At 41.0% G+C, this 24,205-nt stretch overlaps 2 protein-coding genes across 3 annotated transcripts in view; both read left to right on the top strand.

Annotated features, from left to right (window-relative positions):
* Nucleotides 1–24,205, top strand: part of LOC109410252 (cyclic nucleotide-gated cation channel subunit A) — a 321,275-nt gene that overhangs the window by 108,421 nt on the left and 188,649 nt on the right. Inside the window, exon 1 of one of the 2 annotated variants that reach the window (XM_062850524.1) lies at nucleotides 19,278–20,091. The exons of the other annotated variant lie outside the window; for it this stretch is intronic. The gene's annotated coding sequence lies outside the window, so the exon portion shown is untranslated. Of the gene's footprint in view, nucleotides 1–19,277; nucleotides 20,092–24,205 lie in introns of those variants that run through there. 2 annotated transcript variants of the gene reach the window in all.
* Nucleotides 566–2,190, top strand: LOC109410260 (serine protease 27). Its single transcript, XM_029858917.2, has 3 exons — nucleotides 566–882; nucleotides 943–1,081; nucleotides 1,282–2,190. The coding sequence occupies exons 1-3, from the start codon at nucleotides 834–836 to the stop codon at nucleotides 1,949–1,951; spliced, it is 858 nt and encodes a 285-aa protein (XP_029714777.1). The 5' UTR covers nucleotides 566–833; the 3' UTR covers nucleotides 1,952–2,190.

Below are 24,205 nucleotides of genomic sequence, written 5' to 3'. Positions count from 1 at the left end.
AAAAAATTGCTGAAATTCAGCAAAAAAATTGCTGAAATTCAGCAATTTATTTTGCTGATTTTTTTGTGCTGGAAGCGTTTCAAAAAATTTGGTGTGTAGCTATGTAGATAAAAAATACACAATGAATATTTTTTATGCGTATAGAAACTAGGGTAATTTTCCAATTGTTGCACGGTTAAAAATTTGCCAATTGTTGCACACCTCATAAGAATAACATGGAGTGTGCAACAATAGGCGAGTTTTTAGCCGTGCAACAATTGGAAAATTACCCTATATATGTATGTGTAGTCAACCTAAAGCACTTCCAAACGGAATATTTATCACGGCCATCTGTACATCATCGTGAAATCTAAGCGTCATCCAATTTTGATCGGCATTGGGAAAACTGCGTGAATACGCACGTAGATCCCAGGGTCAAGTTCAATTGATTTGATTAGATCGGCGATCGTTTACAATCTTATAGGAAACCTGCAAAGGCAAGTCCACTCGCGATGTGATTTTGTCTGCCTGTGTGGTGCGAAGGCGGTGGCAGCGGCACTGCTCGAGCAAAGCCCGTTATTAATGGGCCGTGCTGACACTTTGAACTCCCCGTTTGCAAGGTATAGGAAGCATGCGTTTGCTCGTCGTTTAGACTAAGGGTCGACTATTGTCGCGTTCGTCGCGCCTCAAAACTCTCGAACATGTCTGACTGCCTATTTTGCATTGAACCGAGTCGTCGTCCGGACGTTGTCGGCCCGAGGGAGAGGATCAGTGCGATCAGTTGCTAAACAGATTTCAAGTTAAGCTAAGCATAATTGAGTTTTGTTCGACGTTCGGCGACGCGGTGCACTACTATGCGTTTCCTAGTTGGCTTGGGGAGCTTACTAGTGCTTTCCATTGGAGGTTTGTGGCAGGGATTATGATCGAACTGGGTTGTGATTCAAAGTGTATCATCTGTTGCAGCGGAACCAATGTGGTCATTGCCCTCGTCTAGCGATGTGAGGGCTCCATTCGTGGTCAGCTTGGAGAATGAGGGAGGACAGTTCTGCTCAGGAACAGTGGTGACGAATAACTGGATTCTAACGGCTGCCAGTTGTGTTTGGTAATGAGAAAATGAATGATTCTAAAATAAAATCTACTTCAAGATACACGCCGGAAATGCACTTGAAAAGTATTTTAAGTTCTTTAGAAACAAGTTGAAATTTGCTCTCCATTTGTTACAGTTCCACGCACTTCCTTATTCTTAATTGAACAATCAGTGAATATTAAATGAAAGTTGCGAATCATTTCATTTCCAAACAGGAACAAACGAGCAAGAACGGTATCAATTGGCATTCAACCACTTGAAGCCGAAACAGGTGGCTATCATCGAAGGGCTCACAAAATCTACGTCCACCCGGATTACTCAGAGCAATCGCCTGCTTCGAATATAGCACTGATCAAACTCAAACGTCCGATCGAGTGGAATGGCCACATTGTGGTGATGAGACTGCTAAACAACAGCGTCGATCTGCAGAGGATGACCAGATGCCCGATGGTTGGTTGGGACAGGAATCAAATTACTCCCAATCATTTGAAGCCGGTTCACCTGCTGCCCAGTAACAAGTGTTCAGGCAAACCAGCCCAAAGTCTCTGTTTTAATGGGACCAACGACGATCAGCTGTGCCATTTCAACGAAGGCAGTCCGGTACTCTGTCTTCATGAGGAGAAGTTTGTTCAAGTAGGATTTTTGTCCAGCAGGAAGGGCTGCGACAGCGGGAATTCTTCCATTGGGATCAGTAGTGTGGGGCACTTCAACGAGTGGATGTTGGATGTAATTCAGCATAAGAATCTAGTGAAGGATTTGCAAAATGAAAAGGGATACCTTAGGAGGCTTTCGAGATTCAATTGGCTGATATTGGCCGTTTTGGTTTTCGTGGCAAGTTTAGTGATACTCATTCAGGTTCTGAAAGCGAGGTTTCGACTGGTATGAATTAGCATTGGGTGAATCTGACTGAGACATCGATTTTTGTGAATCGATTCAAATCGGATCAGCAGAATCGATTCACCGATTTAATCTCATGCTTTGAATCGATGTTTTCACATCGATTCTATATTATAAAATATTACAAAACTATAAAATGATTCGTTTGCTGCATGTAGTAAGTTCATGGTATATTTTATTTGTCTAAATAAAATCAATATCAAAATTTGAGATTGCAAATCGAACATTTCGCGACTCTGTTTCGAAAATAGATATAACATTGAAACAGTGCTTTCTGAAAAAAAAAATAACTAATATTTTTGAATCGAAAGAAAAATCCTGAGATCCTGAGATTCCCAGAACTCTGAGAAGTATTCCCATATAGTACTGGGATAAATACCCGCAGACTGCTGAGAGAAATTCCCTCGGAATCTTTAAAGAGAATTCTCCAGAATTCTGAAAGGAGTTTCTCTAGAATTATGAGAGAGATTTTTTCAGAATGCTGAAAATGATTACACCATAATCCTGAGCGACATTACCTAGAAAAGAAAGCAAGTCTCTTCCGGTATCTTGGTAGCAATTCCCTCTGAATTCTATTAAGGATTTTCTTAGAATCCTGAGAGAAAATACTCCATATCTATGAGACGGATTGTCTCAGAGTCCGAGAAGAATTCTCCCAGAATCCTGTAATAGATTGTCTCACAATCCTATGAAAAGTTTTCCCTTGGCATTCTCCCAAAATGTTCCAGAATCCTAAGAGGGATTATCCCAGAATCCTGAGAGAAATTCCAAGAGCGGTTCTTCCACATCCTTGATATAAATTCATCTAGAATACTGAGAGATTCTCACAAAAACATTTTCGGAACTCTAAGATGAATCCGACAAGAAACTTAAAAGAAATGACCCAGAGTCCTGAAAAGGGTAGCTTAGAACCCCAAAAAGGATTACTTCAGAATCATAAGAAAGGTTCCCTCAAAATACTGGGCGAGATTGCCAAAGAAACCTGAGATATACTCTCACAGAATTCTGGAAGATAGGATTTTCCCAGAATCATTAGAAGAATTCCTCCAGAATCCTTTCAGGTATTCTCCCAGAATTCCCCTAAAATCCTTGGTGGAATCCTTTAGAATGCTGAGAATAATTCTGACGCGGGATCATTTGGGCAGGAGATCCTATTCTAGGTAGTTTTGCGCTTAAACTCAATCAATTTACTAGTTGACTTGTTTTTTTTTTCACATGCCAAAATTGACTGAATATTAGTGAAAAACTTCCCCAGGTGGTCTCGCTCCTTAATTATACCCCTACTTCCCAATTATGCATCACTTTGTTATGTGAATGGACAAATGAATTTTATTAATTAGTATATAACATAGAAATTCATCATACGTTGTTGTGCATTGAGAACGCACGGCAAAGTTCACAAGAGATGAAAGCAGCAAAGCACTCAAAAAAAAAAATGCTAAAGCGTATCGTATAATATGGTTATGTTTACAAATCTACATTATTTATTTATTTATTTCTCCAGTCAGCCTAGTGGTTAATGCTATGGATCGCCAATCAGGAAACGGCGGGTTCGATTCCCGCTTCGGTCGGGAAATTTTTCTCGACTTCCTGAGCATAGTGTATCATTGTATTTGCCTCACCATATACTAATTCATGCAATGGCAGGCAAAGAAAGCCCTTCAATTAATAACTGAAGAAAGGCAAACCAAGTCCCAGTGGGGACGTAGAGCCATAAAAAAGAAGAAGAAGAAGTACAAGAAGAAGAAGAAGAAGAAGAAGAAGAAGAAGAAGAAAAAAAAGAATGGCGCAGCCAGCTTTTTTTTCTTGCTCACTCTCATAAAAACACGAGAAGGAGAAGGGTGGAGGGCTCTTTTTTCATCGCCCCCTCGTGTTTGTTAGGAGAATGAACTAGAAAATAGTAAAAGCTGGATACGCCCATGATGGCTACTGTCAAAATGTTTTTTTTTTTCTGTAATCAAGACTTGTCAAAATTTAGTTCTAAAAAGATTTGTATCTTTTTAGAACTAAATTTTGGAAATATAAAGATTTAGTCATCAGTTTGGCATTATTGATGCAAACACTGAACACTGATATAATATGAACTTTGTTTCATAAGCATCATTCAAATATTGAAGATAATTTAGCGATTGTGGATCAACAATTTTAGAAATTAAAACGAATCAATGGTACAGTTGAAACATTTTTGCAGCAAAACAATTACAGTCGGGTCTCCTACGCCCACCACGTTTTCCAGGCTGTCTGTTAACCAATTTAGTTCATTTTATGTCCCGTCATTGGGGGTGGCAATGGGTCAGAGGAGCGAGATTGGGTCAAAACATTATATGAAATATCTCATTTCATATTGCGAATATCGAATCTAAACTTTGATGAAGTGATCCTTGTAGTTGCCAGCAGTTCCTGTCGAAAAATTAGGTTTCTAGAGCAATTAGTTAGTTTTTGATAAATCATCGAAAAATGCTTGAAAATAAGGCCTTTTTAAATCGTCAATTTTAAGGCTCGATGAACAATGTTAGGGGGATTGATACTTTTTAGAATCTCAAACTCATAGCCATCGTATAATATATTGTTAGTAAGTAGTATCAACCTTGACCCTAGGGGCGGGACAGTGGCTAATACCAACGCTAATACTGCCTAATAAATATTAGTTTCCTAATCTTCACCGTTTACCGTAACATTTTTTGTGTAGTATGTCATGACTTTTCATACAACAATCAACTGTCACAAAATTGAGAGGTGGAAATAGGGTTTGTCTATACTCCATCTTTTTTTTCAATTTAATAATTTAATCGATTTCTTTTCATTATTTTAGCGGTGAAAATGAAGTGAACTTCAAAGACGATGACTTTCGAAAGTCGATGTCGCATAAAAATCAAAGTGGTGGTTACATCAAATGTGATTAGACGTGGTTCCAATACAGGTCCTAAGCAAGCATGAAGCTCGTGGATATGTTGTTTTCAAATGTAGACATGAAATAAATACACGTAAAGAAAAACTGTATTGAATAAAACATTCATCGATAATATTTCAATTATGGGAAAACATTGGCATTAGCATAACAGGGTCATGTGACGCTATGCACTTCAATGACTTTTTGGGATTGTGGAGGATTCAGCTAATTGGGTATTGGCTATCGAGAATTAATCCAAAGGTAGACTCTTAGAATTAAACCACTAAGTTAACCACTTGGAACGATCTGTGCCATTTTGAAGATGAAAAAAACTTTAGATAGGATACCCACTTATACGCGACCGGTACTGGCAGCAGCGACGGGTTAAACTAACTGGGAACTAACGTGGAGGGAAGTTGGAGCGGTTTCATTCTGTACCTCACCCCTTCACCCACCGTTCGGTTACGCCAACCGCTTACGATCCCCAAGAACCGTTGAAATTTGAATCGAATATTTACATGTACCCGGCGCCACCGCCATTACCGAATGATTGTATACGATGTATACCACAATTCCCCGACTATGTCCTCCAGCACACTGAGCCGATTTCTTATTATTTTTCTGGTAAGATTCAGTTATACAATCACAAAGCGATGAAAGCACGCATTTCTTGCTATTGACATTTCTTTTCTAGTCAATCAAGTTTAATAAGCATGGCTTACTTCGTTAAAAAATGGTTTTCTCTGGGATTAATATCTCTTAATACTGCCTAATACCGCTAATCAATATTAGAGCTGTCCCGCTCCTAGCCTTGACCAGAATATTATAAACTTGATTTGTTGTTAATGTGGAATAAATTCGGTTCCCTTGATCCATTCCTACCCCTTCATGCATGCATTACCAAAGAAAACATTCCAGTGATCAAAGGACTTTTTCATGCCAAGAGGCAAAAGTTATTGAACAATTAATGTGTAAGTATGCATTTTTGGACCCATTCTCACCCCCAACGACGGTATGTGATAAGTCTATAATAAGCACTAACTGCTCTAAAAAAAGTCAGCTGGATTGGATGCTAGACAGCTGAGAAATAACGGTGGGAGTAAAGTGGATGGCCACGTCTAATAGGAGGCTCGACTGTATGTACTAACGGTTTTGGCGAAGTGGTTGGAAAAATAGAATATTCTTGAACGGTTCCAATAACAGCAGCTGCACATTGTTACGTGAAATAACATGGAACCATACAAATGCTCTATTTCATTTTTCACTTGGCGCCCAGCCGCGAAAAATAAAACAGAACACTACAAATGTACAATAAGACACGACGTCATAAATTAACACACACACAAAACAAAAATTTGATACAATACAACACTAAATATAATGGGTAACAATTTACGATCACAGGATGACGAGGTTTCATATTTGTTCTAGGTCCATGAGTCATCCTGGAGTTTGTGTTTTGTATGCCTGATTGCATTCTTGTTAACAGTCTTTGTTCTGTGTTCATAGCTTAATTTTGTCTAGGAAAACTAATCCTAATTGGCCATCCCGAATCGGGTTTTAATGCAAAACGGCTGCATTTTGATGTCCGTGCTAGGAATCGTTTGCCTGTCTTGCAGTCATTTATCGCTCGAAATAACCTGGAAGTATGCAACCGCTTTGGTTGCTAGGGCTATTTTTCTCCTGAGTGATGGAAGAACCCTATAAATGCACATTACAATTGTGAGAATATTCACAAGTTAAAATCGAACATGCAACAGAAAAATAAAACTGGTAACAACATTTCAATGATCATATGTCCATATAATCAAATGTTCATTTCCAAAGCAAAAGCAGCACAGCCATGAAACATCCTAATGTTTGAATCATCGAATGTCTGCCTTTGATGCAAAAATAAATAACATGGAACGTCGCCAGTACGGTGAATCTTCGGTAGTTACTCTAATGGACCAAGTGTACTAAATGGTCTTTTTTTTTACTTTGAAAAAACATGAAGTTAGAGCCGTCGAATGCCTATCTTTGTTGCAAAAACATGGAAGTCCCTCAATACGGGTTTCTCCGGTGGTCACTCCGATGGCCAAAGTGGACCAAAATATTTAATTGTCCTTTTTAATATTAGAGGCAACATGTCAATTTCAATTCTTCTTTTTTTATGCCAGAAGCAACATGGCCATTAAAAATTATGAAGTTAGAGCCGTCACTCCGGTGGCCAAAGCGAACCAGAATAGTCAATTTTTCTTTTTAATGCCAGAAGTAACAAGGCCATGAAAAATCATGAAGTCAGAGCCGTCGAATGCCTATCTTTGTTGCAAAAACATGAAACTCCCTCAATACGGGTTTCTCCGGTGGTCACTCCGGTGGCCAAAACAGACCACCCAAGTAACACACATGTTATATAAAAGTTACGACAGCGCAAGTTTTGGTTGTATAGAAGTTTATTTTACGTTATTTCAACACAATGTTAGAATTACGTAAAATAAACTTCTATACAACCAAAACTTGCGCTGTCGTAACACTATTATAACATGTGTGTTGCTTGGGCAGAATGGTTAATTCTTCTTTTCAATACCAGAACCCACATGGCCATGAAAAATCATGAAGTTAGAGCCGTCGAATGGCTAACTTTGAAGCAAAAACATGGAAGTCCCTCAATACGGGTTTCTCCGGTGGTCACTCCGGTGGCCACATAGGACCACAATGTCCAACAATGTTTTTACATATCACACAATGTGGAGCATGTAAAATTATTGAGATTTCATCATGAGTTAACCAACGCAGATGTGTTTAGCGCGGAAAACCGTTCAATTTCGTTACAGTTAACTCGTTGGCCATCTTGTGGGATCCCTGGAACCGGTTCCAGAAGGACGGGACATAACCAGAACATACAGAAATAGTTCTCGACAGATTGTATTATGGCCTAAAGAAGTTTGATGCAAAAACTTCTATCCTGTAAATAATATGAATGTGCTTTCTAGCACATTATCGTGAAAAACATTACTTTCCGGATGTTCCGGATTTCCGGAACCGGTTCTTAAGAATTAGTCAATATTGATGTCTTTAATCAAAGTCCACGTGAATATTTTTCCAATGATTCTTGAACGGTCCTGATTACTTGTTTGGTTGCAAAGTTATACCTTGCCAAAGTTAGGGTCTCTAAAGCGGCATTTTTCAGTTGAAACAGGTTCCCGGTGGCCACAGTGACCAAATCCGGAACTCTCCGGTGGTTTTGAAAACTAGACATATGTGGTTTTCATTTGGGCCAAAGAAAACCAAAATAGGCCCAGCCACTGATTTTTGAGAGCCGTTCAAAGTTTGGGGTCAAAAATGACCCCAGGGTCTTATTTGTAACTTTTTTTTAGGGACTAAGGAAGGTTAATATGTAGTTGGATAAATACGAAGAGTGCTGAAAAATCGAGTTTTGCAACGAGTTCCATACAAAATTTTATGCAATGATTTTTTTTCATTATACAACTCATTTGAGTTGCATAATGTTCATAATGCAACTCAAATGAGTTGCATAATGAACATTATGCAACTATTTTACATTATGCAACTCATTTAAGTTGCATAATGAACTGATACGGAAAAGTAAGTCATTATGATACGGAAATGAGTAGTATAAAATAGAAATTATAATACTGAATTGCATAAAAATACACGTCAAACGCACGGCTACCACCGCCAGCACCACGCTAATGCTGGGTAGGGAAAGCAGGCGTTTTTCAATGTGTTGTACAAAATACAACAGCGCAATTACTCGAGGGTTGAGTATTTATCTTGTTTGAAAAGTAAAATATCCAAACTATGAATTAAAATATTTTGGTTTTGACCTTATTTGGTGAAAATTAAACGCGGTAGTACATCTTCTAAGTGTAAGGCAGCGTAAACGCTTATAGGGGCAAATGCGCTTATAGGTTTCCTTGATAGTCACCATTAGTGGTCCATTCCATTTGAATAGCAAGGCAATTTGTGTGACTAATATTAAGGTGACTGTACCAAATTGCGTACTGAATTGGAAAGTTGTTGTACTGAAGATGCTAGTACACAGGGTCAAATACGAATCAATGCTCACATCTGGATTGACTCCATCAGATTTTCAATAGTGTCAAACAAGTGTTTACTCTCCAGTTCATTTCTAATTAAAATTTGGTAGCTTTGTATACTCGTTACCTACGGACATCGTGTATCCTTATGTGCAACTGTTGTTCCTCAAACAAAATTATCCCAATTTTCGTCAATTGGGAGTGTGTACGTGACACAACCCGTCGGAAGCATAATAACTGTCCCTAAGCTTCTAATTTCACCTCCAATTGAATCGAACTGCCAGTCAAACAGTCGTCGTCATCCTCTTCCGTTTAATTGGCAAGAATTAATTTTTACTGTTTATTACCCCCATCAATGGTCCCGACCCTTTGGCGCGTCGTCGTTATCGGTTTTATTTGGGCGCACCACACCATCGCCACAACACTTTACGCAGCACTGCGTTTTGGTCGTGTTGGAGTTGAGCGTGTCTCATATCGCATCGACACGAACGTTTGTTTATCACGAACCGATCGGGGGGATCCAACCACGCCAAGAAACTCTGCCAACAATACCAGCGCAGGAGTCATCCGAGCTCGCTAAGACGTTGTTAATATTCGTTCAGCAGCTCGAATTGGATTGCTTTTGATTGTGGGTGTCGTCTTCGAAAACTTCGTAAACTGTTGTAGTCCAATGGATAATAGGAACAGCTTTGAAGGTACACACAAACAGAACCATTCCAGAGCATCGTTGATTTTTCGGTTCGGTAGCTAAATTAAACCGACTTCGACGCAGTTTGTATTCTCACCACTCCATGCATGCCGTCTCACCACCCACTACGACAAAACACGATGATTAGGATTGTTGTGGTGATGGTGCATGGTTCGGCAAGTTTGTACTCAAGACAAACAGTTATGGAGATGACGATACCAACGGTCACTTTCAACTAATGCCAATGTTGAAGTAAATTGCAAAATTTGTTTGGTCGTATAGAATGGCAATGCGATACAATTTTGCGCTTCGAAGGATTTTCCCATAATGCAGATGAATCTTTTTGAAATGGAAATTTATTTATGAACTTTCTTGGACAGTATCTTCGTGCTTGCCAAATAATAAACATGTAATGTAGTAATAGCAAATATAGGTTATAACATATAGGGGAAATTGTGTATTTTCTGCAGCTTTGTTCTCTTCGTAATGGGGGGTTTTTTGAAAGCTGTTGAACTCAGAGTTGGCCTCAAATCCTTCCCAACCAAGCTGAATTATATGCCCAAGTTTCAGGAAATTTGGCCGACAAAAAACCCCCATGACGAAGAGAACAAACCTGCCGAGAATACCCATCGTCACCCTACACTCTTAGAAAAAATCATGTAAATTTAAGTTCACTTGGATGCACATAAAAGGAGCGGCCTGTTTGACACAAATTTACGTGTTTCTATCACAAATAAAGTCGAGCTAGCAATCGCTAGACCCGAAGCGAGAGATAAAACATATGTAAGAAAAATAATGAACTGGATTCGAACTCTGGTCCGCTGATTGAGAAGCACGTACTATACCTCTCGGCTGTATCACCGAGTTGTGAGACGAACGACAAATGTAAAACTGTAAATGTAAACATCTTGTGCAACCAACTCAAACTTAAATGATGGATGTCAAATTGAGTCAAATTTGCCATTCAGTCATGAAATGTTTACGTATGTTGATGGTTTACGTCACGTGTAAATTCCTAATTTTTTAAGAGTGTAGTCAGTGGAGGTGAAATTGGGCCAAAATATTACCTGATATCTAAAAATGCCACTTGGACTGGAACCTTTCATGAAGGGTTCCAGGGAGTCTCTGGGGTGCTTCGTTCTAAAGGTGGCTAAGAACGCCCCCTAGACCATTGTGGAGCAGAAGAAGAATCAGGAGGTACAGGGGCTTAGGGACACCAGGCCAAAGAAACGCAGGAGGGCATATGCCAAGCGCCAGAAGGGTGACGCGATCGTCATCAAGACTGAAGAGTCTAAGTACTCGGAAGTCTTGAAGGTGATGAGGAGTGACGCCAAGCTCATGGATCTGGGAGCTGACGTGTGCAGTATTTGACGTACTCGTACAGGTGAAATGATCCTCGAACTCAAGCGCGAGAAGGAGCGCAAGGGCGTTGCCTACAAAGGTCTGGCGGAAGAGGTCCTTGGCGAAGGGGTCGAGGTGATGGCTCTTACAGCAGAGGCGACTATGAAGGTGAAGAATCTAGACGAGGTCACTGAAGCGAAAGAACTCGTCACGGTACTGTGACAACAATGCGAGGTGCAGGTGGCCACCGTAAGGGCCCATATAGCCGAGGCGGTAAACGCACGGGTATTCAGCATGACCATGCTGAGGGTGACGGGTTCGATTCCCGGTCGGTCCAGGATCTTTTCGTAAAGGAAATTTCCTTGACTTCCTTGGGCATAGAGTATCTTCGTGCCTGCCACACGATATACACATGCAAAATGGTCATTGGCAGAGGAAGCTCTCAGTTAATAACTGTGGAAGTGCTCATAGAACACTAAGCTGAGAAGCAGGCTTTGTCCCAGTGAGGACGTTACGCCAAGAAGAGGAGAGGAGGTGGCCACCGCAGCCGTTCGGCTACGGAAGGGGTCGACAGGGACACAGACAGCCTTGGTACAGCTACCTGTGGCGAACGTAAATAAGTCCGTTAAAGTTGGGAAGATCAAAAAGGACTGGTTAGTATGCCATCTGACCTTTCATGAGCCACCGGAGGTTTGCTTCAGGTGTCTCGCACCAGGACAGAAGTCATGGGACTGCAAAGGCCCTGACAGGAGCAAGCTGTGTAGGCGATGCGGCGCAAAGCTGCACGAGTCCACCCAGGTGTTTGATTTGTTCCGGGAAATCCGTGAACAACAGGCACCCAACGGGTGGTCCAAGGTGCCCGGCCTTCAAGAAAGCCGTAGTGATCAAACGTAACGCAGCTGAACCTGAACCACTGTGACGCAGCTCAGCAACTGCTTTGTCAGGCGGTTTCTGAGTGGGACACGGATATTGCCATCTTAGCGGACGCATCAGGTATCAGAAGGCCGGCTCCAGAGGCACGTTATCCTCCATTTGGGACATTTGAGCCATCGTCGGCAGTGGCTAGTTAATGCTTTGACCAGAATGCTGCAATTTTGCTTTGACAGATTTGTAAGAAACTTCACCACCCTTGAAGATGGCTCAGTACAATACAATTTATTTCGACGACATGACTCCAAACTATTCCAATATTGTTTGTGCTGAGAGCCAGCCAAGATGTCAATCTGAAGTTTTGTCCAACACTTCGATATCGGAATAGCTGACTCAGGGCCACTGAAGTCATGTGATGCTCCAGTGCGAGCTAACTCATCAGCGAATTCATTTCCAGCGATGTAGGAATGGCCAGCTACCCATACAAGGTGAACAGCATTTGCTGAATTTAGCTCCTCGATTTGATTTCGACAAGCGATAACTAACTTCGACCTAGAGTTGGTCGAAGCAAGAGCTTTAACAGCAGCCTGGCTATCTGAACAAAAGTATATTAATTGCTGCTGAAGTGCTGATTGCACTCCGCACATCAGCAAAGATTTCGACCTGACAAATGGTGCAGTGTCTACCAAGTGAGTAAGACTGGTGTAACCTTAGCTCACGAGAGTGGACACCAGCACCTACTCGACCTTCGAGAAGGGAGCCATCAATGTAACATACGATGCCGTCTAAAATACTTCTCTCCAGGTAACAAGATATCCCACTCTTCTCGGGAAGGGAATTTCGTGGAAAATGTACTATAAGGAAAATTACAAGCAATTGTGGGATCACTTGGAGCAAGGACAATTTTGTCCCAATTCACCAAAAGTGGAAACAAGGAGGTGTGTGTTGATGTGCGATTCACAGGAGTTTCCTCTAGTCGACCGAGTACCCGTAGCCGGTAAGTGCAAGAAAGTGCTTCTTGTTTGAGATGAATGTGTAGTGGGGCAACGTCAAAGAGAACTTCGAGCGCTGCCGTGGGAGTTGAAGAGAACGCTCCAGATATCGCCATTAAGCACATCCTTTGAAGATGGCCTAATTATGATTGGATAGTACTCACTTCGCCCTTTTGCCACCACACGAGACATCCAAAGGTTAATATTGGTCAAACAACAGTTGTGGAAATCCATTTGATATACTTGGGTTTAACACCCCAAGTTTACCAAAGGTTCACCGGCATTGCCCGAAGGCCATACAAGCTTTCTTGATTCTGAACTTAATGTGAGGTGTCCAGGAAAGCTTGGCATCAAGAATAACTCCAACGTTACCTGTTCAGTCACATCGATATCAGAATCAAAGAGACGCAAAGGTCGAACTCCATTACGATTTCGCCTTTCCGTAAAAATAACAGAATATATGTTTTACTAGGATTAACCGAAAGGTCATATTGGCGACAAAAACCCTCAATTACCTGAAGGGCGCTTAGCATCAGGTCGAAAAGGGTGCAAATGCACATTCCGGCTAACAATGTTAGGTAGTCGTCGGCATTTGAGCATTTGGTAAATCCTATTGGAAATTTTGAGCATTTGGTGAATCCAATTGGAAATCATTGGATATATACCATGACTCCGTGTGGCTTCCAATATGGCATCGAATGGCACGTTGTCAAAGGCACCCTCGATATCTAAGAAAACGCCCAAACAAGATTGCTTTCGAGCGAATACTTTCTCGATATCGTAAACAACCTTGTGTAAAAGAGTCACAGTGGACTTACCAGATTGACAGGCATGTTGGTTCACATGAAGAGGCACGTTGACCAGATGAGCATCACGGATGTGATGATCCACAATGCGTTCTAAGAATTTCAGGAGAAAACAGGTCAAACTGATAGGTCTGAAACTCTTTGCTTCTTCATACGACACACGACCCATTTTCGGAATAAACTTTACAGTAATATCCCGCCAAGATTTAGGATTATACCCTGTAGCAAAACTGCAAACAAGTTTTTTTTTTCAAAACATGTTTGAAATAATCAAATCCCTTCTGAAGCAAAATAGGATAAATCGCATCTGCTCCAGGAGATTTGAAAGGAGCAAAGCTATTAAGCTCCCACTCAATCGATTCTATAGCTACAATACTCCTTTCTACTTTCGGAGTTACAATACTCCGAGCCGAAGCCAGGGAATCATAACTACAAGAAAAGACATCAGGTTCATCCGAAGATGTAATATCCACACATCCGGGAAAGTGTGTGCTGAATAAGCATTGCAGAACTTCCTCATCAGAGGAAGTGAGTTCGCCACTTGGCAAACGAAGTTCGTTCACTCGGAAATCCTTAGATTTCGCAAGGATTTTGTTTAACCGACTGACTTCACTCAAACTGGAAACATTCGTACAACGGTTTTTTCCAGCCGGATCGTTCAGCAGACCGGAGAGCTTTCCTGTAGGCCTTGCGAGCCGACCTGAAAGCCTCCGAACCAGCCGAACGTCGTCTGTTCCAACTCTTTCTACATTGTTTCCTGAGTTTCGCCAGATCAGAGTTCCACCAAGGGGTTCCTCTTGAGATCTTCACAGACCGTAGAGGGAATGCTTCTTCAAAAGCTTTCATGATGAAGGTCGTTGTAGTATCAATGGCATCATCTAAATCACTTGGAGTGTCAATTGATGGTGAGTATCCATGCAATTTGGCCGCATCCAAATCAGTAAAGGGATCCCAGTTTGTTGACCGGGGATTCCTGAAACGTAAAGTTTGCGAAGTAACATTCAAGTGTTCAAAAAAGATGTACCCGAGCAGAGGAGAATATCAAAATAATAACAACTGAATCATAAAACCTGTTTTTATATCTTGGTTTGTTATTATTAACTTATTGAGGCATACATTTTCCATAACAGGTTTTGTTAGGCAATCTTATTTTGTTATGATCCCGCCATTGGTATATTTTTTTTGAATAACATTTTAATAAGATGTTTTGTTGTAGAACAAGTTCTGTTATTATTGTATTATTGAGAGTGCCCTATTATTTGATCATCAATAGCACAACAATACAGTTTTGCAATCACAACTACACCATGCGAGATTTACAGCAAAAGAAATGAAAAAGTTAACATTTGCTGATTTCCATACAAAAAAAACATGAGTCTTCGGTGTCTATGAATCGGTTAAGCTGAACTTTTGACACGGGACTAAGAATTACTTGTAATTTTTATTTCTATTTAGTTCGATCCATTTCAGTGGAAAAAATGTAGAATTTCTGTTGGTTCTATTCTGGAAATAAAAAAAAAACTAACAACCATGATCCACCATACTCATAAACAAAATTACCTTTGAAATTATCTCAAGGCCGTTTGGGCCAGGAAAACTGGAAGCGTGCCATTCTCTTTGAATGAATGGCTTATGAGTTATAGGGGGTTATGGCCTTAGTCATGGCTGTTTATTACTTTTTATTTTCAAAATGGAACCAACAGAAATTCATTTTTTTTCTGAAATGGCTCGAACTTAGGGGTTACATACCTACCTTACGAGGATAAAAAAATCTCCTTATGATTTCGATATTATAACTTATTTTGCATCCATATTGTTATCAATAATTTTTAATTTCAAAATTTGTTATTGAAACATTGTATAAATTCACTGTTATTAAATTGTTATGAAACTAACAAAACCTGTTATTTATCTGGTCTTCCAGGAACATTTTTTTGTTATGATTTTTATTATTTTGCCGCTTATGACAGGCAAGTTTATAACATGGTATGTTATATTAATAACATGAAAATAACTCTTTGCGTTACTCAGTTATTTTGCCAAAATAACACATTTTATTATGCTGTTGGTATTCCCTTCTTCTCGGGTAGCGATGTTCAGATAAAGGTTTTTCATCTGACACATACCAATTGGTCAGCTCGTGACTAATCGTGACTAATTCTACTAGAGCAAAGTGTTATGTCTAACACTTCCTCTCTAGCAGATACCATGAAGGTTGGGCGGTTACCTATGTTAAGTAATGCAAGATCTATACTACTTAAGTACTCCATCAAACTGGAGCCTCTCAAGTGTATCTGCCCTCCCCATAGCTTTATACAATGAATGTAAGTTTATGTTATATGTAAAACCACTTTTAATAATTAATGCATCATGTCTCTGTCTGTAAACCAAATAAAATTAGATCCCTAAGGAAGATCCAAATCGGGATCGAAACGTTGGAGCCAAGATAATAAATTCGTAGGCCAACTTATTAAGACTGCAAGCCAGACCAAAGTAAATCCAAAGTACTCATATCAGTCGAAATCGCTAGAAGATAAGTGTAGCAACAACTGCGTTGTTGACAAGCACACAGGCTCGAGGCATGACACGCGAGTTTGCCATTTCATGTTTACTGAAAGTAGCAAACACCGGGTTTACAAGGTTTCCTAGATAGAAATTCCCCTTACGAAAGTAAGGTTCCTGGACTGCCCTTGTAGCAGCCGGCTTAGAATAGCCTCCTGTTCCGGGGGTAAAAGTCCACCAAATAGGTAGCCCCAATCCAAGGTGTCAGGCGACCCGTATCAGTAGGTATCAGTAGGTCGGCTCAAGAGGCACGTTCTCCTCCATTTGGGAAATTTGTGCCATTATTGGCGACCCGTGCTGAGGGATGAATGGTTGAGGGGGTTTGAAAGATGCTCGTATATCACCTTTTTGGGTTGCGTTGCGGCGAAAGATCTACCAAACTGAACCCTAGCCCAAACTGCTTCCAACTATGGAACAGCATATTTAAGTAATTAGAGGAAAATTTTGGTCCTTATTATTACATTTCATACCTTGTTAAAAGTGAAAGGTCTTGGTTTGCTTGTGGCCGAGAATGATCTTGAAACAAGGAAAACTGGATTAGAATTCCTAATCTTTTTTTTTTTCGTTGTACACTGGTTTGAGGTAGTAAGGACTAGGGTTCCGATGCATGGTCAATATCGGTATCATTTCTTGACGTTTTCGTTAAGGGATCCGATTTTGACTGAAAAAGGAGCGTGTTAAAGCGGAACCTATCAATCAGAATCCTTCCTTGCGATTAAGTTGAAAATTACTACTGTAACAAAACCGAATACTTTATTACTACTCAATAGTGATGAAGTAACACGACATGCACTATACAAAGGACATGGGATATACCACAATAGATCAAACATTGGTCGCAGTGGTTATGCCCTGAACAGAGAAAAAAAAGGTTCCTGGACCAGGACCACTTGGGCTGTACCATTTTGCATATGTCTGCAAAGATTGATTGTTGCTGTTCTTTTATGCTGAATATTGATCTAAGCTACCCTAACCGTAGCCACTACCCAAACTAGGCAAGATTAAACTCTTCGCAATCACAGCACAACAGAGAACAGCAGCAATAAAACCAGATCGATATCGATTCGAAAACGTTAAAGCCGAGGATACACAGAATACACTGTGTAAATCGCATAATGCGAGACCATATAGGTGAAAATATAAACTGATTAACAACATCTTCATAACCCCAAGTGAGACTAAAGAAGGGCAGCTGGCTGTCTCGGAGAAACACAAGATCCACTGCACCATTGTTCCGGTTAGCGCAGTAAGGGCAAAGTACTGTGGATGGCGCCCTGGTGCTCACAGGCTCCGTTAGCGGTTAGGTTTTTAATAGACCCTCCTAGCCATTCATTCTAAGGCACGGTAAGCATATAGCCGCATCACACCATGTATTCGGGGTCACCTGTTTAGTGGACTCTTACCACCGGAACAGGTGGTCCGTAGTGTTATTCTTAGCCAATTGAGAACCGCTACCGACACTACATCGCTATCTAGGCTGATCGAGAAAAGAAGTTAATAATTGATGATCAACTTCATATGGGCTCGAAAAGCAGACAAATAGTGGACCCATCATAGCGGGTCCATACTTCTTCTTCTAGATGGTTCTACGTTCCCACTGGAACTTGGCCTGGCTCTCTTCAACTTAGTGTTCATTGTGCACTTCCACATATATTAATTGAAGGGATTTCTGTGCCTGCCGTTGCATGAATTAGTATATTGTGATGCAAGTACAATGATACACTTTGCCCAGGGAATCGAGAAAATTTTCCCGACTGGAACGAGAATCGAGCCCACCGTCTCCGGATTAAAGATCCATATCCTTAACACCTAAGCTAACTGGAGACCCTACCGAGTACTCGCCGGCAACGGCAATCGGGTCTTGGATGGGTCCTGAAAAATGGCGACGATGTGGATGATGGGTAAATACCCCAGGAGTTTACTACCTGTGAGGGCTTCGTTGTCGCCTTTACTTTGGCGACACATCTTTTTCTGTAGCTGTTATGCGTCTCCGTGGTGGTCAATCGAGCAGTTCACGCAGATGCTTAACTGTATGACGACCGTGCTGACAGGGTGAAGGTCAGTGGTAATAGTAGGTGACTTCAATGCCTGGGCCGTGGAATGGGGAAGCCGTTTCACGTACCAGTGGGGTCGCCAACCCCACACTACCTGGACCTGGGCTCTTCGGGTGTCTGTTGATCAGATTCCCCCACGGGGGTCTCACGTGGTTTCAGGAGGTTTTAGGGGGTCTCTGGGGCACTCAACACTATTGATACGCTCCTGAAATTCTTGTTATCCCTTTGAAATACCCCCGAACGCCCTTACACTCCTGAGACCTCCTTAGAAAAACCCTTCATGCTCTTTAAATTGGCTCTGAAATGACGTGAAAGGCCCCTAAAACTCCTTGTTACGCCCTTTAAAAATTCCTCAGACCCTCCCGTCAATTGCTCTTGAAACCCCGTAACCCCAATGAAACGCCAACGAATCCTGTCGGAACGCTCTTAAAAGGCTGACGCCCCTTGGAGCCTCCTCTTTTTTAACTCTTTGGGTATTTCCTGGAAACCCCTTTGACCCCGACTCAAATGCCCAGGAGCAAGACCTGTTCTCGCAAACTAAGTTTCCTCATTTGAGCCCGAGTTTATAATTCATACATAAAGTTCCCTCTTTTTATGCACTTTTTAGTTAATGCACTCCCAGCTCCTGGCATAAGTAGAGGTTCCAGTGTATTGTGAGATAAGATGCCGAAGAAATTTGCATTACGAAAAGTTCCCGGAGCAACCGGAAAACGAACTCATCATCTTCAGCATGGTCTTCAGCTTAATAACTGCGCGCTTACCGCTTCGTCCATATTGGCTCTAGTTTGCAGTTTTATTCATTCATTACATGACTTTCTCAGCTCTCCTACTAAGCTCACTCCAGCCCACGAACTAAAACTCTTTTCAATAAAAATAGTTAAATATGGCCCAAGACCAGTAGCAGGTTAAGACACCCAACAATCGATTAAACTGATGGCGATGATGATGATTCTGTACAATTGTGCTGTCGGTAGTTTAGCTGGTGCCACCACCTGAGAAGCAGCACGGCACAGCAGAGCTCACTCGTTCGTATCGATAATGTTGCTACTAAATACAATGTTCGTGGCGCGCGTAAAACGTGCCCGACCACCTGCCCTCGCCCACCTTCCGTTTTCTAGACTCTACAACGTGGTTGGTAGCGAATTGGCGTTTGATCCGACTGACGATGGAGCGTGGTTTTGCTGCGCTCGCTACCAAACATCATTATTATTAGTTACCTACTACAGGCAATCGGCGAGTCGAAGGTAGGGTATCGACAGCAACATCACCATATCAACCAGAACAGAGGAGGACGATCCGCCGCCAACTCGCGTGGTGGTCACCGCCGGTAACGAAACGCTGCGCTGTGTGCTGCTGTTTGGTGCAACTCTGTCGCTTAACTTGGACTCGAACTCGGACTGTCGTTGTCATCGTCGTCACCGTCGTTGTTGGGATGTAAATGTGTGCTGTTGTGTCTTGTGTGCTTGTTGCTGCCGTTCTTGCTGCGCGGTGCGTTGTTTAGGCATCGTCGTCACCGGTTGGCATTCCAAGTCAGTTTCGAATGGTCAGTTGCGCGGACCTTAGCTCCTTATTATCTCAATCGAATTGAACGCGAACTGCGACGCGAGTTTTCGTGGATCTTTTTCGCGCGCGCGAGCGGACACAATTTTCGGCGGAAAAGTTCAACCACCCGAAAGAATCAACCGTGGCACGCGTGTGTGTGGAGTTTTCGCGCGTGTGAGGAAAATTGTTTCTCATTAATCTTGTGCTTTGGAAAGGTTTCCTTCCACGATCCGAGAAGAGAGAAAGGAGAAAAAAGCACATGCATTAGTGTGCTGCCGGCGGCCAGATTGGTTTTCTGGCGGTATGAACCGATTGATTCTCAATTAATCGTCGATGAAGCGTGAGTGATTGATTGTCCTTTCGGGCGTGAAGGATTCAGACGGGAGTCCGCCACTTGTGTTCGGGGGGTAGTGGTTGCGAGGCAGGGGGAGTGCGAGTGTGTGATTTGGTGGATTTCATGCATGGTTCTGCACGGATGAAGAAACGATTTTCTGTCCATCATAAAAGGATGTTTTACGAGTGCGTCGATCCGGTTTAATGCCAGGACCAGGAAGAAGCGGATGGTAAAATATGACTCGACGACGACCACATTACGTACGCTGAACTGGATAAACTCTCGGATATGGTGCTCATAAAATTTGATGGAATATTTTTTGCGTCGCGTAGGGTGACTCTTGATTCATGAGTTGTTTCATTAAGCTTCGACATGCTTAATTAACATATGACATAATTTTCAGATAAAATTATAAAATGATCAGCTTCTAGGTTTCACGCGTTTTCTCTGGAAACTGATATTTGATCTTTTCCAGTCGTGTAGCAAGCACAAAAATACCAAATGTAAGGCCTTGGGAATCAAGGAAATTTTTATTACATAAATCTACTAGATCGACCTGGAATCGAAAACCCTCAACATTGGTACCCACACATTTTATTTTTCTTGGGGATATTTTTTTTTACACTAGAGAATTGAATAAAACGAGAAAAAAAACTATTAATCATTAATACGGAAAAATATCGATGTCCATGTGGAATAATTTGTACCAAATACAACAAGCGTAGCTTGAAAAAATAAACTCTGGTACAGACTAAAATTCGTCCAAAGTGAAAATTCAGAATTTGAATTTAGGTGTGAAAGCGGTGGTGTAGAGAATATTCACAGTGAAAACTCTTTTAACCAGTATAATACTTAATCCCATACATTTGGTCGAAATTCTGAAAAGTAGTACCTAGAGGAAATCTCAAACTATTTTTTGGTAGAAATATTTAAGTTATGTTAGAGGATCTTCTTTTACTAGAAGGTTAAAAATAAATCTTACTGAACCTTCTTTAGATGGAGTTCAAATTCAGTTCTCAGAAGAAGTTAAACATCTTGGGGTAACTTTGGACAAAAGACTGAATTGGAATTCTCATTTAAACAATGTTTTAACCAAGGGTACCAATGCCCTTTGGGTCTGCAGCAAAGTCTTAGGAAAAACCTGGGGTCTTAGACCTAACATGATTCACTGGATCTATGCTGCAATAGTCCGGCCTAAGATTACTTATGCTTCACTTGTTTGGTGGCCCAAAACAAATGAGGTAACCTGTCAAAAGAAGCTAAGTGAGCTACAAAGACTTGCTTGTATATCTATGACAGGAGCAATGAAAAGCACTCCATCAGTTGCTTTGGATGCCCTTCTTAATTTACTGCCATTGCATCAATTTGTTAAACTACAAGCGGCAAAAAGTGCCCTGCAGTTTATACATTACAATAAAGTTCTAGACGGGGATCTTGCTGGACATTTGAGGATCATCAAATTGAAGTCTTTAAACATGGACATAAAAACAGTAGAAGATTGGATGATAACGAAGACCAACTATGATGTTCCCTTCAAAGTGGTGAAACCATGTCACTATGTGTGGGATGCTGGTGGGCCAAGTTTACGTCCAGGTTCTATTGTATTTTAAAGCCTGTATCCGCAATTATCGGGACACAGAAGTACGTCAGTAGCTCTGTAATGAATCGATAAAATTGGCCAAATAATTGACTGAGAACTCTTTGGTGTATGTTTATTATTTGTGCCAAATTTCATAAAAATCGATGCATTACTTTTAACTGTCGATGAAAAACAAACAAACGTGGTTTTAACCATTTTGTACAATCATGATCAATTTTCATGGTTCTTTTATGCTACAAATCAAAGTTCTGTGATGATAATAATAAAATTTCGTTAGCAGTTATGATACTTATAGAGACACTTTCTTGCAAAATTGCATCAACTTTGATCGATTGGTTTGAAAGCTATTGGTGTTGATAGAGGTGAGTGTTAGTGAAAATTTTTCGTGTTTTTCATGTGCGATATTTGCCTATTTATAACTTTTCAATTTCTCTGCCAATTTTCATGAAATTCTCACAGAAGGAAGCTGATTATGTGTTTATAATGCCTGCAAAATTTGATGATTATTGGTATAGTACTTGCAATAGTACAAGCGAAACAATAAAGGGTGCTGAATAATTGCTGTCTGAGGGGCTAAAATCACGTTCAGTCCCAATACATGTTTCGACTATAAAATTGTTGATAGTGCACCGATTTTTTTGAAATTTTGACTATGCAACAAATGTAGATTGAGAGGTTTGTGTTCAAAATTTCAGCCATTTCCTTTGCCAAACTCAAAAGTTACAGCGCTGATAAGCAAAACTAGGGGCTGTACAAAATTCAATGGCGCACATTTTACTCTTTCGTTGCTACAACAAAAAGTACTGCACCGATTAACATGAAATTTTGTAGGTGAAATGAACACATCATAAGATGTTATTAGACAAAGTTTGAGCAATTTTAATGTATCTATTGCAGAGTTACAGCTGTATTTCTGTGTCCCGATTATTGCGGATACAGGCTTTATACTGATGGGTCCAAGATGGGAGAAAATACTGGAGCTGGTGTTTTTGGCCCCGGTATCAGTAAGGCTATAGCAATGGGATGCAGTTCCACTGTATTTCAAGCGGAAGTTCAAGCCATTCTAGAGTATGCCAACATTTGTCTGAAAAGAAATTATAGGTTTGCCAAGATCTGTATTTTTTCGGACAGTCAGGCGGCTCTAAATGCGCTAAAAGCTTTCACGTGTCAATCAAAGCTAGCGTGGGAATGCATTATTTCTCTGAAGCAATTGGCCAGTAGGAACGAGGTAACTTTATACTGAGTGCCCGGTCATTGTGGAATTCTGGGAAATGAAAACGTCGACAATTTAGCTAGACAGGGTGCGGCATCAAGCTTTGTAGGCCCTGATCCTTTCTGTGGAGTTCCTGAGTGTGCTCGTCGGATGAAACTAAAAACTTGGGAAATGTCCACGGTAGAATCTAATTGGAATGCCACGGATACATCCAAGCAAGCAAAAAGGTTCATAAAACCCAGTGCAGAAAAAGCCAGGTCCATACTGAATCTAAACAAAAGAGATCTCAGGGTAATTACTGGTCTGATGACTGGCCACTGCCCGAGTAAATATCATCTAAGTAAGATTGGAAAAATCCAATCCTCCGAGTGTCGTTTCTGTCAAACGGAAAACGAAACTGCCGAGCATTTACTCTGCAACTGCGGAGTGCTGTACCATCACAGATTGGCGATATTTGGTAAAGGGTTTCTAGAGCCCTTGGAAATTTGGAGAAGTAATCCCAACAGGGTAATAAACTTTATAAAACGAGTTGTGCCTAGTTGGGGGCAGGTGTTACATCAACCATTGTCCATCACAGCTCAATTATGACAGGATACTTGACTAGCACCAAATTAAATATGGGTCATACCACAATATTCCTAAATAATGGACGCAGTGGTAAAAAAAAGGATCTTCGGCTTCCAGTCTTAGCTTAAACGTTCTACACCTGACGTTACATCAATATACCGCCTACCCCCGTTGGTTTGACCTCATCTAATCTGAACACTTTTTAATTTGACCCCCTCTAATCTGCACATCGTTCAAACTAAAAATGGTTCAAACGTAATTCTGCTTATGGAACGGGGTGAAACGGAACGCAGAATCAAAACAAAACAGCAAAAAGGGTTACCATCAGTGTGTTTTTCGATGCTCACAGGGTTACTAGAAGTTCAAATTAAAAAATGAACCCCGTTGGTTTGCATGAGGTATCGTTCAAACCAACGGGGGTAGACGGTATTTAGGAAATTGCTAGTTAGATGCACAATCGCGGAAGTGTATTGAGAATTACTAGCGAAATCTTGGCTGCGACCCTAGGAGAAGCTGCTGGGTGTTTTCCGTTTAACGGTTTGCCGTTAATGCATAAAAAAAAGTTTCAACGCAACTGTTCAACGCAAGGAGTTTCTAACGATCTTCTGAAATAGCTTTCGACTACAGGAAATCCATGATGAACTCAACCAAATCTCTGACCACAGTCCTGATCGTTTCCATACGGTCAGAGCTATGCAATTTATGGTCAGTTTCACAAAAAATATACTGCAAGAGATTTC

Source organism: Aedes albopictus, chromosome 2, assembly GCF_035046485.1.
Source record: "Aedes albopictus strain Foshan chromosome 2, AalbF5, whole genome shotgun sequence".
Classification (NCBI taxonomy): Eukaryota; Metazoa; Arthropoda; class Insecta; order Diptera; family Culicidae; genus Aedes; species Aedes albopictus.
The sequence above is the reverse complement of the archived record's forward strand: the minus strand, read 5'-3'. Positions and strand labels throughout refer to the sequence as shown.